The following is a 15,354-nucleotide window of genomic DNA, read 5'->3' on the forward strand; positions in this document are numbered from 1 at the left end:
CTCAAACCTGGAAGGAGCAACTCTCAAAATCAGATCCAACACTGGGATGCCCAGTGATTCTGTCAAGATGCGTTAGTAAAGAAATTAATTTGTAAAATTTGTACTTAGAGTTTGTAAAAGAAAAGGCCTGGATGACTGTTTCATTGCCTTTCTGACTCCTGAAAGAACCTTTCACAAAGCACCACGGTGGCCCCCATTGGTGACCGCTAGCAATCTGAGATTTTGTGTCTCCATGCTTATGAAGCTCTTCTGGCTATGCAAGGCAAACTTTGTAATAAAGCTCAGTCATTCTTCCCAGTTCCTGGTGGCAGGAAGTGCTGTCAGGTTGCAGCCAACTTAGGTTGATCCTGTGAAGGTTTCAAGACATGAGGCCATTAGAGGTGGTTTGCCATTGCCTGCTTTTGTGTTAGTGACCCTGGGCTCCTTCCAAGTAGTACCAGGGCCAACCCTGCTTAAAGATCTGATTAGATCAGTCTAGCCTGGACCATCCAGGTAAGGGCCAGTTCCTGTTGACTAGAAAGCACATTGGGCCCTGAGAAAAGCACTTGACCACCCCTGGATTACACATAAAAGGAGGAAGACAGAGGTTAGACCTTAAGATGGAATGAATGCTCTTGCTTAGTGGTTTGTTTAATTGTAGTGCAGGGGTGTCAAACAGGTGGTCCGAGGGCCGGATCAGGCCCCCAAAGGGCCCCTATCGGGCCTGTGAGCAACTCACTGCCATCTGCTTCCTTCTGCATCACAGCTTGCTTTGTCAGGCTTGCTCAGTTGCACAGCTTACAGAGCAAGGCCTCTATTTTCTCCATTGGCTGGCCAGCACATGAAGCAATTTATGTGCAAAAGCTCACAATGCCTAGTCATTTCATGTTTCCCCTTGGGTCTTAGGCTCAAAGCATTGACCATTAGATTTCTGTAATGAATATCAATAAATCAAAAGTAGGTTTGCAACTTACAAACACCTGAACAGCATACTCAAGACTGCTACAGCACAGACACTGTCCCCAGATTTTGATGCAATAATTCAGAGCGAGAGGTGTCAGTTATCAGAAACTGTTAAATAAACAGAATATTGCAAGAGTGCTAATCTTTTAAGCATATCTTAAGTTTTAAAAAAAACCCTTTAATTGTGTTTGTCCATGCCCTTTAAAAAATTTACATCTCTGGTACCTGACATTACTTTATGTCACACATGGCCCGGCCCAACAAGGTCTCATTTATGTTAGATTCGCCCTCATAATAAATGAGTTCGACTCTCCTATAATGTCGTGTCATTTGATCCTTTATGCTGGTGCTGTGACTTAAGTATCTGCTACAGACTTTCCCATGAGTAGAGTTATACGTTGTAAGCCTTTTTGATGAGCTACAGGATTTAAGCCTGCCTCAACTGTTGTAAGACTGTGAAGAAACATGAAATGTAAGAGAATGCCAGGAAATTGTGGGGGCCATGTTGGTGTCCTCAGGCAAAATCATAATAATAGCAGCAGCATATCAAAATAAGTCACAAAGCAGACCAACTGTTTTTAATTTCTGTTGCTCTTACTACCCTGCTTGAGAGGCACTGAAGAGGACAGCAATGGCAGGCCATATGTTTTTTGCAGACCTGATGAAAGCTCATTGACTTCAAAGCTTGGAATGATAAGAAAGAAAATGGAGAAGTTCTTTTTATTGTCCCTCAGCCATTCTGATAAGCTGTTCTTTGTCAAACCTGAAGAGATGCCAGCCCTCTTCAGTGGAAAGGTCTGAAGCGCCACGCCTCATGTAGTACTCTATAGATGGCTTATTCCAAACGACAACAAGGAAATGCATGCAACTACAGTTGTTCTCGAGAGCTATCTGTTGGGAAGGAAACACACGGGATTGCATATTTGGATGCTTTCTATTGTTAACATGTATGAGAATAGCCCGTGGGAACCATTCAGAGATGCCGATGTGCTCTGATCTAGTGCCAGAGGAGTTTATTTTTACCCAGCCGATTGTTTCTGTTGCATGAAGGGTACCATACCAAATGTGGAAGCAAAAACTTGGAACTGCAAAAGTAACAACTACATGGACTGCAGGACTTGGTTTATTTAATGAATGATCAACTTAAACACTTTCAGCCTACACAACAGCTCCCAAAGAAGTTTCCATATTGTAGATGCAAAGCAATAAAATACCTAATCTCAAAATACCCAAATTCAGTCTTTAAAAAAAAAAAAGCAACAGTAGTAAAAAGCATCAGCCTAAACTATTAAGAAACATCAGAAAGATCAAATCAGTCATACAAAGTACTAAAACTGAAGCCAACTGAAATAAGAAAACAGTGAAAAGTCTAGAAGCAAAAAATAAAAATCTGGTGCCAGGAGCTTGAATGGCTAGGTAGCAGCTTGATCTCTCTGGGGAGATAGTTCCAGTGGCAAGGTGCCACCACTAAAAAGGCCCCCTCTCTGATGGCCATCAATCTTCTGACTAATTTTTGGGCAAGCATATATGATTTACTGGAAACTTGCTGTCATATCATACAAGAAGAGAATGGTGCGTGCTGCCCTGAGCTCTTTAAAGAAAGGGTGGGAGAAAAATGCACTTAATAAGTAAATTGCTGGGTATGAATTAGTATGTTTAAAATTTCCTGATTTTAGGAGCTTGGGAAGATTCATATTCAGTTGACTGGGCAAAATAGTGATTGTCAGCAATGTTTGGAGTGGGGAGTTCATATAATATATATCAGAAAGTTATTTCGTATAATTTCTTAATGTCAAATAATTTTTTAACCAGCAATGTGTTTCTTTGGTTCTTCTCTCAAAACATTCAGTCCTTCCAAGATTTCTTTTTCTCCTCAGTTTTCATATGAGGACTTTTGTACGAAAGCCACCTCTATATGAAATCATGCATCATTCAACAACATTACCCCTTCAGATAGCATGAAATTCTCTGAGATTGGTTTTGGTACGTAGTTTGATCTTTTTTTTCCACAAGGAGATGTGTTCAAACAAGTGTCTTCCTTGTGAAAACTGGTGCGTTTCTCTGAAAAAGCTACAAAGGTTCCAATTGGCTATCTGCTTGAGGGCATCAAAAGCCCATTTCACAGTTCGGGAACTGAATGTGGGTGTGTTCACACTACGCCATATAATGCCTTTTGCAACTGGGTTTTTACTGTGTAAGAATAGCAAAAACCCAGTTGCAAAACACATTATTTAGTGTAGCATGAATACACCCTGTGAAGCCACCAGTTCCAACTCAAGTTTCCTGGTAAAACCAAGGACTAATTTGCACAAACAAATTAGCTGGTAAACCCAAACTGTACCACTTAAAGCTGCCCATGATGTGGGGAAGGAATATATAATAGAATGTCCCTTCATATTTAAAGCAAATCCCCTGAATGTACAAGTGTAGCATGCCAGCAAGACTGTTTGTCTAGAACTCTTCTCCATGACATCTAGCTTTGTATATGGAGGAATGGGCAAGCCCCTCCCCATGCAGCCTATGAATGTTCCCACTTCCTCACCTGCTCTTGGGGTGAACTAGGCTAGGGGTGGCCAAACTTGCTTAACGTAACAGCCACATAGAATAAACATCAGATGTTTGAGAGCTGCAAGACAATGCAGGAAGGCAGGCAAATAGATGGGGTGAGAGGTGGAAGGAAAGCAACTTTAAATGCGTTCTCCAAGTTGCTGGCCTGATAAACTGATTTATATAGAGAAATGCCTTCTCCAGGCTGGCTGAGAGGGCGGTGGGGGCTTTGAGAGCCACATGTGGCTTCTTAGCCACAGTTTGGCCACCCCTGAACTAGGCCAAAGTATTTACCCACTAGTTTCATAGAGATCCTTCTTTTTGAGTCCTCCAGCAAAGTTAAATAATATAGTCTTCAGTTTTCACTCAGCCTGCAGTTCAGCAACTGCCATCGATTCAATCAAGGGATCAAAATCAAGGGTTACAAAATGACGTTATTATATTTTTAAGGTATCAAATTAACTTGCCTGGCTTAATCTCTTTAAAAGCTCTGTTCCAATACCCCAACCTGCCAAGACACAATATGGGAAAAAACCCTCAGTTGTGAGTTCACATTGTTTAAAATACTTTACAAATTTGATAATAAAAGTCACATTTGATGTAGGACTTCAGGGGGTGCCATTCTTATCATTTAAGTTAGAAGTGCATGCATTAACTACATCAGGAGTAGCCAAACTTGCTTAACGTAAGAGCCATATAGAATAAACATCAGATGTTTGAGAGCTGCAAGACAAGAACATCAGATGCTTGAGAGCACGAAGGAAGGAAGGAAAATAGATGGGGAGAGAGGTGAACAGAAAGCAACTTTAAATGCATTCTCCAAGCTGCTGAGAGAAGTGATTTAAAGAAAGAAATGCCTTCTCCAGGCCAGCTGATGGGGGCTTCCAGAGCCACACAATATGTGTGAAAGAGCCACAGTTTGGCCATCCTTATACTGTCTCTATCTACCTATATCTAGAAATGGGATTGGGTGACCAGTTTTGTTTTACCTCTAAAATCATCCATAACATAAAAGTCTTCCAGGTACAGCAGCTTGCCGATCCAAGGGTCATACGTAAAGTAGTACATTGCAAAGCCTACAACACCAATTTCTGGAAGGGGGAAAAAACGGTATCTTTATAAAGAAACACAATATCAAGGTGAATCTAGAAGAGCTATCAGCCAGCTAGCCCACGAAAAATTCTGTTGATTATGTGCTTTTTAAATGGATACATGTAATCAGAATATTACCAAAGCATCGATACAGCTGCCTTTGTGAGATAGGGAAGGAAGTGTACAAGAACTTACAAATTAGTAAACAAGATAAAATGATTTTTATATGTTGTTTCTGTTTTCCCTCGTAGCCGTGAGAATATTCAAAGAACAGTACCAGGATAAAATGTCCTTATAAGACCAATCCAAAACCAGTTTAAACCAATAAAACCCTGGCCTAGTTGGCCCAGGCTAGCCAGATCGTGGAAGCTAAGGAGGGTCAGCCCTGGTTAATACTTGGGAGTACCAGGGAAGTCCAGAGTATCTATGCAGAGGCAGGCAATGGGGACCCACCTCTGCTCTTCTGTGGCCTTGAAAACACTACAGGGTCCCCATAAGGTTAGCTGCAGCTCAATGGCACTTACACACATTTTCTTTTAGCTCTGACCCACGATACCCTGATCCCAGAAACTAAGCAGGGTTGGCCCTGGTACTACTTGGATGGGAGACAGATCGCCCCAGAAGTCCATAGTTGGTACAGAGAGGCAGGCAATAGCAAACCACCTCTGAAGTCTCTTGCCCTGAAAACCCCACGGGGTCACCAAAGTCAGCTGCAACTTGACTGCACTTTCCACCGCCGCCAAAATCAATTTAAACCAATAAAACCCATAGTAAAAACAAGTAGTATATTTCTTTTTTAAAAGTAAAAGGTAAAGGTAGTCCCCTGTGCAAGCACCAGTTGTTTCCGACTCTGGGGTGATGTCGCATCATGTTTTCATGGCAGACTTTTTACGGGGTGGTTTGCCATTGCCTTCCCCAGTCATCTACACTTTCCCCCCAGCAAGCTAGGTACTCATTTTACCAGCCTCAGAAGGAGGGAAAGCTGAGTCAACCTTGAGCTGGCTACCTGAACCCAGCTTCCACTGGGATCGAACTCGGGTCATAAGCAGAGCTTGGACTGCAGTATTGCAGCTTACCACTCTGCGCCACAGGGTAAAGTGGTATCCAAAAGAAGGCACCATGTGAATAGGAATTAGCAGAGTTCTAAAACATGTTCCACTACATAGGATTTCCTATCACTCATGACCAAGTGGCTCCCCCTGGTGAATAGGAGCACAGACAGTAAGTAGACCTTAATATTTGGGCAGGCTTGTATGAAAGATGATGATCCTGGAAGTATTATGCATTGCTTGAAGGAAAGATAATCTCCAGCTCTTTTCCATTTCTAGCGCCAAAACCAGATCAAAATAGTATTTGCCTCCACTTAAAAAAATAAATAAATTTTTGCCCTTCATCATATGCTTGGTGCATTAAAATTGGCCTCTGCTTTTTAATCAATTTGGATTGAGGAAGAGGTCACTCTTTCCCTGGCACCATTTTCCCAGCCAGAAAAGACTGCTGTTGGTCTGTTTATGATAGTTCCAATGGAGTTTACACCAGCAGGACAGTTTCAGGTTAGGAAAATGGTGCAGATAAGGAGTTAACTCTCTCTCCTTTGGCGCTGTAATCCTGATCAGAATTGGCCTCTACACAGCTGCTGTTTAAATGTTTGCAAACTCTGAACATGGAGTTTCCTGCATCTTGATTAGCTAGATCCTAAAACCGGAATTCCAAACTGCTAATTAAGACTAGTCTAAAGTGCTTGTGTGTGTGTTGTGAATTTGACTTCATCGATCGAGTGAACCCCCATTTCACCATTATCCTATCACAAATTATGTTTGTGTCCCATTCAGCTTCAACTTCAAAAGCCATTAGCCATTCTCTTGGAGACCAGAGATGTCTGTGATTAGAGAAAAACAATTCTGAAGGCCCTTTGGGTGCACAGAACTAGTTTTACAGTTTTTAAAGCTTTAATCGATTCGGTGGTTCCCCCCTCCCTCCATTTTTACCCAGCCTTTTCATCCCAGGGGCTTTCAAGGCTATTAAATTGATTAAAGCTAACCCAAGAACACTGGAATTCAACTTTCTGTTAAGTTACGAGAGAATCTTTGTGAAGATATATGTGCTGAACTTAGTTAAACACAGGATCAGGTATTTTCAGGTCAAAACTGTTTTTGGCAGCTGTTCAAATGCATACAATAATACTCTCCAAACTTGCAGTATTTAGGAACAAGCAAACATTCGTCTGTGAAATTCTAGCAGCTACGTTTTCAGTGACAAGCAGCCCTTGGGAAGCGGCCTTTTAAATGGGGGGGGGGGGGGGGCAGACAGTGGAGGATGCTTAACCCGTTATAAATCAAGTGGTTTTCTGCTCAAAATCCCCCCGCAGCTGATTTTTCCCCTCCCTGCCAGATTTCTGCAGCAACGCCAATCAACTGGAGATTGCACGCACAAAACGCCACTGATCCAAGGTGAAGACCTATTTGTTGAGCATTGGTGGAAATGACTGTGGCAGGTGAGGAATTTGTTTTCAGTGATGTGTCTATACCTCCTTTCCCCCATGATGAACTCAACGTATATGGGGTTCCAAGATGGTCTCCCGTCCAGCACTGACCAGACTCAGGCACGTTTAAATTGCACAGACTGTGTCCTGGACATGTGCAGAGAGACTTTACATATTGCAAGAAAATGGTGCACCCCTTATGTGCTACGGCCTGAGTCTCAAGTGGCCACCATGAGGCTACTTCTTTGCTTTTCTTTTTTAGCTCTTAAGTCGTAGCTGACTTATGGCGACCCCTATTGAATGAATGAATAGTTTATTGCACATGGCCATTGGCCGTTAAAATATGAAAGCACGTTATGAAAAACACAGTATAAAATCTGCATTCAAAAATACCAAGCTTAAAAACCGAGTCTTCAGGTTAAAATTGTATGGCTCTTCTAATATTTCAAGCATACAACATTTAAAATAGATAAATAATATTACCTATGCTGAATTAAAGAGCTCAGTGTGATGCGTTACTAGGGGCCACCTTGGATTTATTTATTTATTTGGGATTTATATCCCGCCCTTCCCACGAATGGCTCAGGGCGGATCTAACTTTTCTAGCTGCAAGTGCAAAGAGCAGTACCTTGCGTGAGACCAAAGGATTCATATCCGACAGTAGGAAAACCAACTTTTCATTGTCAGGTAAGTTATGTACTTGGCTTAAAATTCCAGTTATGAATCTGATTCTTAGGTCTGAATATAAAGAGCAAACCATCATGTAGCGGTAGAGATCTTCCACTGCAGTTCCGCGTATACATACACATTGTTCCTATAGTTTATTGGTGTATTTTCCCAAGAGCAGTTCTGTGAGCATGGTCTGAAATCGGAGTGCAGTAAATGCTGCTCTTAAGCTATAAACTGCAATATCTGACAAGAGGTTCTTAAATAGTCTTGGGTTTTCAAGGCAAGAGACGTTCAGACCTGATCTGCCATTTTCTGCCTTTACATAGTGACTCTGGATTTCCTTGATGGTCTCTCATCCAGGGCTCATTTTGTAGCAGGAGCTCCTTTGCATATTAGGCCACCCTCCCCAATGTAGCCAATCCTCATAGAGCTTAAAGTAGGCCCTGTAGTAAGAGCCCTGTAAGCTCTTGGAGGATTGGCTACATTGGGGGGGGGGGGGTGGCCTTATATGCAAAGGAACTCCTGCTACAAAATGAGCTCTGCTCTCATCCAAATATTGATCAGGGCTGATGCTACGTAGCTTCCAGGATCTGTTTAAATCCAGTAGCCTGGGCAATCGAGTTCAAGGCATGGCTACTTTTAGGCCTGAACAAAAAATCAGATGCCCCACCCTGAAGTCTAGAATTCATTTAGTTTGTTGCAGAGAAGGACTCAGTACCAGGAGAAATGGTTAAAGCTTACCCCCGGTTTCATCTTCCCTTCTTGCCTCTGCTATTAAACAGTAGAAGAAAGGGCGCGATCCAAAACCATCTCGGAGTAAATCTGAAAATGTCACGGTTATTGAGTGAACGGTGAAATGAAAAGTGGACCAAAATTTACCACCAACTTCCTATCAATCCACAACTTGGGACAGATTCATGGATTCTACTATGGTAGGTTGTAAGGGCAGAATATCAAAAAGTTCTCCAGAATCTGCTTCCTGAAGTCCACGAGTCCTCTGACAGCAAGTGAATTGTGTGCATGCAGAAAAGATAGGTCCATCATGATTCCATCATGGCTAAATGGAACTTCCATGTTCAGAGGCAGCGTTCCTCTGAATACCAGTTGTCAGAAGGGGTCAACAATTGGGGAGGGTTGTCCTTGGCCTCTGTGCCCATACTTGTGCCCCTCCCACAACATCTGTTTGGTGACTGTGGAAAACAGGAATTCTGGGCTAAATAGACTGCTTCTTATTTACGATAATTTAAGACATGGGAAAAGATACAAGGCTTCACTGGCATCTAAATGATATGCCTCTGCGTCAGTCTACAGAACACTTCCCCCCCTCCCATGTCTCTGAGGAACTCCAATTAAGGGATTCAGTTCCAGGCTAGACCTGATTTTAAGTTCTGGAGATTGAAATGCTAACCTACTAGGAGTGCCCACTGTATGTTACTTTATCTCCAGCAGTGATGTTCAGAGTATTTGGATTTTGAGTGGAGATTCCTGGGGTCAAATCCTTGCTCAGCCATGAAGCTCACTGTGTGGCCCTAGGGTCAGCCTCCGGGTGAGACCTGGGGATCCCCCCCCCCCCCTGAAATTCCAGCTCATCTCCAGACTGCAGAGATCAATTCCCGTGGAGAAAATGGATGCTTTAGAGGGCAGACTCTATGGCATTGTAACCTGGCATTGTAATGTCCCTGACCTCCCCAAATCTCCAGGGATCTGCCAACCTTACCCCACTCCCCCACCACTGGGCTAGTGGGACCTGGCAACCACAGGTCAGTCACTGTTTTATAATCTTAACCTATTTCCTAGGCATTGTAAGGATAAAGGGGGAGGAACGGTGCACCCCTATCCCAAGCGCCTTATTTTTGTTATACCTCATTTTCCTGCCCAGTGGAGTCCTTCTTTTCTCTACTTTATTCTCACAAAAACAACCATGTGGGGGTAGGTTAGGCTGAAAAAGCACCTGGTCTGAGGTCATCCTTCCGTCAAAAAAGATGGCAAGTTTCATGGCAGAGTGGGGATTTAAAATTAAATCTTCCACTATTCCACCCTGTCTCTCTTAGTGGGAGAATGGGACAAAAATTAAAATAAGTACATTTTCCAGCTCCCAAAGCATGTCATTCCAGGGTTCTTTTCTTTTTTTACCTGTTTCTGTTATTTTTACTGCATCCGGCATATTTTCATAAGCAGCTAACTCCTGTCAAGAGACAAAACCAAAAGGTACCATTTTAACAATTATTGTGAAGCTTTATGAAAGTGCTGTGAAAGATCACCCTTCACTAGCCTCTGAAGATGAATACCCACGCAATATTCATGCAAAGGACCAAGACTGACTCCATACCAAAAGCTCTATCGTGCATGCCCCCCTCCTGTTGACTAAGGGAACGCAGGTGGTCACTAGGCATAGGGCTTTTTCTGTAGCAGCATCTTGGGTACAAAATCCCTCCCCCCACCAGGCACCAGGTTTTCTTAGAAAGCTTTTGTTTCCCCAAACATTGAGGTTTTTGTTACAGTGACAAATTTTATCTTGATGGTTTTTATTGGCTGCAATGTTTTAATTTCATACAGCTATTTCAATGGCTGTATTTTTTTTTAACAAAAACTTTTTATTGTTGCAGCTTTTACTGCTGGATTTATTGATTTTTAATTATTTGGATTTATGTTTAGCTACCTCTGTATGGCACACTGTTGTGGGAGTGTTAGGGAAGATGTGACACTACAGAAATTATATAAATAAAAAAAGCAAGTAGTCATTACACTCATGAAGCTGCCTTATACTCAGTCCGACCCTGGATCCATCAAAGTCAGTATTATCTACTCACATTGGTGGTGGCTCTCTAAGGTCTTTGGTAGAGATCTTTCACATCACTGGTCTTTTATAACTGGCAGGGCTTTCTTTGTGTCAGGTGTGTGGCCTAATATGCAAATGAGTTCCTGCTGGGCTTTTTCTACAAAAGGAAGACCTGAGATGCTGGGGATTGAACCTGGTTAGTACAAACCTGGGACCTTTTGCATGTAAAGCGGATGCCCTACCACTAAGCCGTGACTTCTCCCTGAGAGTTTTGGTGAAATGCTTGTGTGATGGAAGGGAGTGCATGGAAATGTCACATATACAGTATGTCACAAAAGTGAGTACACCCCCTCACATTTTGTAAATATTTAAGTGTATCTTTTCATGTGACAACACTGAAGAAATGACACTTGGTTACAATGTAAAGTAGTGAGTCTACAGCTTGTATAACAGTGTAAATGTGCAGTCCCCTCAAAATTATGCAACACACAGCCATTAATGTCTAAACTGCTGGCAACAAAAGTGAGTACACCCTGAAGTGATAATGTCCAAACGGGGCCCAAAATGTCAATATTTTGTGTGGCCACCATTATTTTCCAGCACTGCCTTAACCCTCTTGGGCATAGAGTTCACCAGAGCTTCACAGGTTGCCACTGGAGTCCTCTTCCACTCCTCCATGACGATGTCACATAGCTGGTGGATGTTAGAGACCTTGCGCACCTCCACCTTCCCTTTCAGGATGCCCCACAGATGCTCAATAGGGTTTAGGTCTGGAGACATGCTTGGCCCATCCATCACCTTTACCCTCAGCTTCTTTAGCAAGGGTCGTTTTGGAGGTGTGTTTGGGGTCGTTATCATGTTGGAATACTGCCCTGTGGCCCAGTCTCCAAAGGGAGGGGATCATGCTCTGCTTCACTATGTCACAGTACATGTTGGCATTCATGGTTCCCTCAATGAACTGTAGCTCCCCAGTGCCGGCAGCACTCATGCAGCCCCAGACCATGACACTCCCACCATGCTTGACTGTAGACAAGACACACTTGTCTTTGTAGTCCTCACCTGGTTGCCGCCACACACGCTTGACACCATCTGAACCAAATAAGTCTATCTTGGTCTCATCAGACCACAGGACATGGTTCTAGAAATCCATGTCCTTAGTCTGCTTGTCTGCAGCAAACCGTTTGTGGGCTTTCGTGTGCATCATCTTTAGAAGAGCCTTCTGGGACGACAGCCCTGCAGACCAATTTGATGCAGCGTGCGGCATATGGTCTGAGCACTGACAGACTGACCCCCCCCCCCCATCCCTTCAACCTCTATAGCAGTGTCATGATCTGGGGCTGTAACTGAGCAAGCCTGGCAAAGCAAGCTGTGATGCAGAAGGACGCAAGGGGAGAGAAGGAAGCAGATGACAATGAGATGCTTGCAGGCCTGATAGGAGCCCTCCGGGGGCCTGATCCAGCCCTCAGGCCACATGTTTGACACCCCTGCTATAGATTCCACATTCCAAAGTCTCTGTTTTCTCAAAGTGAACTGATTCCTATCGTATGAAGATCAGTTGTAATCCCAGGACATTTTCAGACACCACCTGGAGGCTGGCAACCCTAAAAGTGAAGAATTTATCAGAAAAGGAATGCCATCTTGTACATCCAGCTGCAGGTCACAGGCACCCCTAGTTTGCTCTTCCTTGCCTGTTCACTGTGTACGCCTGGGAATGGTAGCTCATGCCAGCACGGTTTTGTCAGTCCACACCAGTGTACTGCCAAAGAATCCAGTCCCACAGCTGGCCCTGTTATGACCTTGCGCCATGATGTAACAGCCACGTGAACCCTGCGGAACTGCCTTTGACCCCGGGTCCTACTTCACTCAGTATCATCCGCTTTGACTGGCAGCAGTTCTCCCCAGTCTCAGGCAGAGAAAGCGCTTGGCCAGCGCTTGTTACCTGGAATCCATTGAAGTGAAAATGGCAGGGATCAAACCTGGGACCTTCTGCAAGCACCGCAGGAAACTGACTAGTGGACAACAGTTCCTGCGGCCAGCCTGACTCTTCTCATTTACTGGATTGCTCACAAGCCTTTGGCCCGCATCCCCCTTTCCCTCTTACTTTGATGAGACGCAGGATTTCTGAGCAGTCTCTCGGCTCTGCCGGACGAATGCGGAAACGGTTCAGGGTGCCAGGATTTGCCATAACGAGAGCGCGAAGCAGCTGGGAGGCTGATCACTTCCCACAAGGGAGCTTGAGCGCTGCTGGGCCTCTGCTTGGCGATCTTCCTCCTCCTTATTCACCATTTCAAAGGGCTGTATGTCAGACCAAAGCAAGCAAGAAAAAAAAAAAGATGCCTGTTCTCCCCCCCTCCTTCCCCCCCTCTTTCTCCTTGCCCTTCACAAAGATGGGGGTGTAAGCTTTCACTTCTTCTTGCTCCCCAGCATCCTTCCCACCTTGCTAACTCTGGCTGGTGATTAAGCCAAGCAGCACCGCTCATAGGGTGAGTCACAATGGGACCAGCATCACAATCCACCCCCATCCTCCCCTAATCTCCTTCCCCTACAACAGATCGCTTATCATGAAAATGGAAAGGGACATGAAGAAACTGATGAGCCCACTCGTGTACCTTGCAGCTTTCAAAAACCTAGAAAGGAGAGGTTCAGGTAAGGTGTGTCTCTCATAACTTGGAGTCAGCCACGACTTGATGGTACCATCCGGGTAGCGAATCCAAAATGTGAGGTCCTGTAGGGGCGTTCTTTTGGTGGCTGATCCCCTCTTCTGGAATTCTGTTCTTTCCAAAGGCTGTCAATGCCCTGGTCTGATTTATGTTAGTGCAAACAGGGCTTTTCTTTGTAGCAGGAGCTCCTTTGTATATTAGGCCACACCCCCCCCCCAATGTAGCCAATCCTCTAACAGCTTACAGGGCTCTTAGTACTGTAAGCTCCAAGAGGATTGGCTACATCAGGGGGGTGTAGCCTAATATGCAAAGGAGTTCCTGCTACCAAAAAAAGCCCTGAGTACAATGTTATTTATGTTTATAAAAATATTGTTTCTCTATCATTCAGAGATAATCATTTTATATGGTTAGCAAGATCAGTAAGAACCAAAAAGGTCAATAGGAACCAACAATACAAATTAAGGTCATATAATAGAGTGAAACCAACCCAGTACTGGGATTTCAGTACCAGACTAGAACTGTGATGGAGGTTAAAATCCCTACTTAACCATGAAGCTTAGTGGGTGATCTTTGGCCTGTCATAGAGCCTTAGGCTCGCCTTTAAGGATGCCAACCACCACTCGGTTCCTTAAAGATTATAACCACTACTGTAAACTGGACAGCAAATAGGCATCTATAGAAATGAACACAAACCAGCAGGGCTTATTTTTTGTAGAAAAAAGCCCAGCAGGGACTCATTTGCATATTAGGCCACACCCCCTGACATCACCATTGTTTCACACAGGGCTTTTTTGTAGAAAAGGCCCAGCAGGAACTCATTTGCATATTAGGCCACACCCCCTGACAACAAGCCACCCAGAACTGTGTTCCTGCTCAAAAAAAGCCCTGCAAACCAGTCTGTATGTGTGTGCACTTCCTGACATGCAACAACAAAAGACATTCTTTGAACTGTCTAAATTGTTACCAACGACTACTTTAATTACAAGCAGGGTTGCTGGCTCTGAATTGGACAATACCAGGAGATTTTGAGGGTGGAGCCTGGGGAGGGTGGGGTTTGGAAGGGGAGGGGCTTCAGTGGGGTGTAATGCCATATGCAGGGGTGTCAAACTCATTTGTTGTAAGGGTCAGATCTGACATAAATGAGACCTTGTCGGTCTGGGCTATGCATGTCATAAAATGTAATGCTAGGTAGTGGAGATATAAACTTTATAAAGGACACAGACAAACACAACGTTTTTTTAAAAACTTAAAAGATGCTTAAAAGATTAGCACGCTTGCAATGTTTTCTTCATTTAACAGTTTCTGATAACTGACACCTCTCGCTCAGAATTACTGCATCAAAATCTGGAGACAATGTCTGTGCTGTAGCAATTTTGAATATGCTGTTCAAGTGTTGTTCAGGTATGTGTGTAAGTTGCAAACCTACCTTTGATTACAGAAATCTCGTGGTCAATGCTCTATGCCTAAGACCCAGGGGAAAACATGAAATGGCTGGGCCGTTGTGAGCTTTTGTACATAAGTTACTTTGTGTGTTGGTCAGCCAGTGGACAAAAAAGAGGCTTTGCTCTGTAGCCCTGTGTGATTGAGCAAGCCTGGCAAAGCAAGCTGTGATGCAGAAGGACGCAAGAGGAGAGAAGGAAGCAGATGACAATGAGATGTTTGCAGGCCTGATAGGAGCCCTCCGGGGGTCTGATCCAGCCCTCAGGCCACATGTTTGACACCCCTGCTATAGAGTCCACATTCCAAAGTCTGTTTTCTCCAAGTGAACTGATTTCTATTGTATGGAGATCAGTTGTAATCCCAGGAGATTTTCAGACACCACCTGGAGGTTGGCAACTCTAAAAGTGAAGAATTTATCAGAAAAGGAAGGACATTTATTAGTTTTCATTAATTAAAGAAGGGGGGGATCAGTCTTGTGAATATTTCTTTAGATGCAAGAGCTAACATTAAGACATCTAAGAACTCCCTGGCAACAACACACCCAACAGCTTTTGCCCAAAGTGTTGTACTGCCGTGTTAAAGTACAACAATTCTTTTCAGGAAACATCTTTGGTCAGTGGCGGATGTGATAGTGTTGAATCAGAAGAAGGTAGATTAATAAAGTGTCACAAAGGGCAAACAAGAGGTATTAACAGGAAGTAACAGCTTTGTCTCTCCTGGGGGGATTTTCTTCAATAGAATAG

At 43.7% G+C, this 15,354-nt stretch overlaps 1 protein-coding gene across 1 annotated transcript; it reads right to left on the minus strand.

Moving 5' to 3' along the window:
• Positions 1–1,648: 1,648 nt before the first annotated feature.
• On the minus strand, positions 1,649–12,831 carry SATL1 (spermidine/spermine N1-acetyl transferase like 1). Its single transcript, XM_060249511.1, has 6 exons — positions 12,613–12,831; positions 9,866–9,917; positions 8,474–8,554; positions 4,479–4,580; positions 3,953–3,997; positions 1,649–1,829 (listed from the first exon to the last, which is right to left on the minus strand). The coding sequence occupies exons 1-6, from the start codon at positions 12,694–12,696 to the stop codon at positions 1,663–1,665; spliced, it is 531 nt and encodes a 176-aa protein (XP_060105494.1). The 5' UTR covers positions 12,697–12,831; the 3' UTR covers positions 1,649–1,662.
• Between the last annotated feature and the right edge of the window lie 2,523 nt (positions 12,832–15,354).

The sequence above is a fragment of the Heteronotia binoei genome, chromosome 11 (assembly GCF_032191835.1).
Source record: "Heteronotia binoei isolate CCM8104 ecotype False Entrance Well chromosome 11, APGP_CSIRO_Hbin_v1, whole genome shotgun sequence".
In the NCBI taxonomy this organism is placed as follows: Eukaryota; Metazoa; Chordata; class Lepidosauria; order Squamata; family Gekkonidae; genus Heteronotia; species Heteronotia binoei.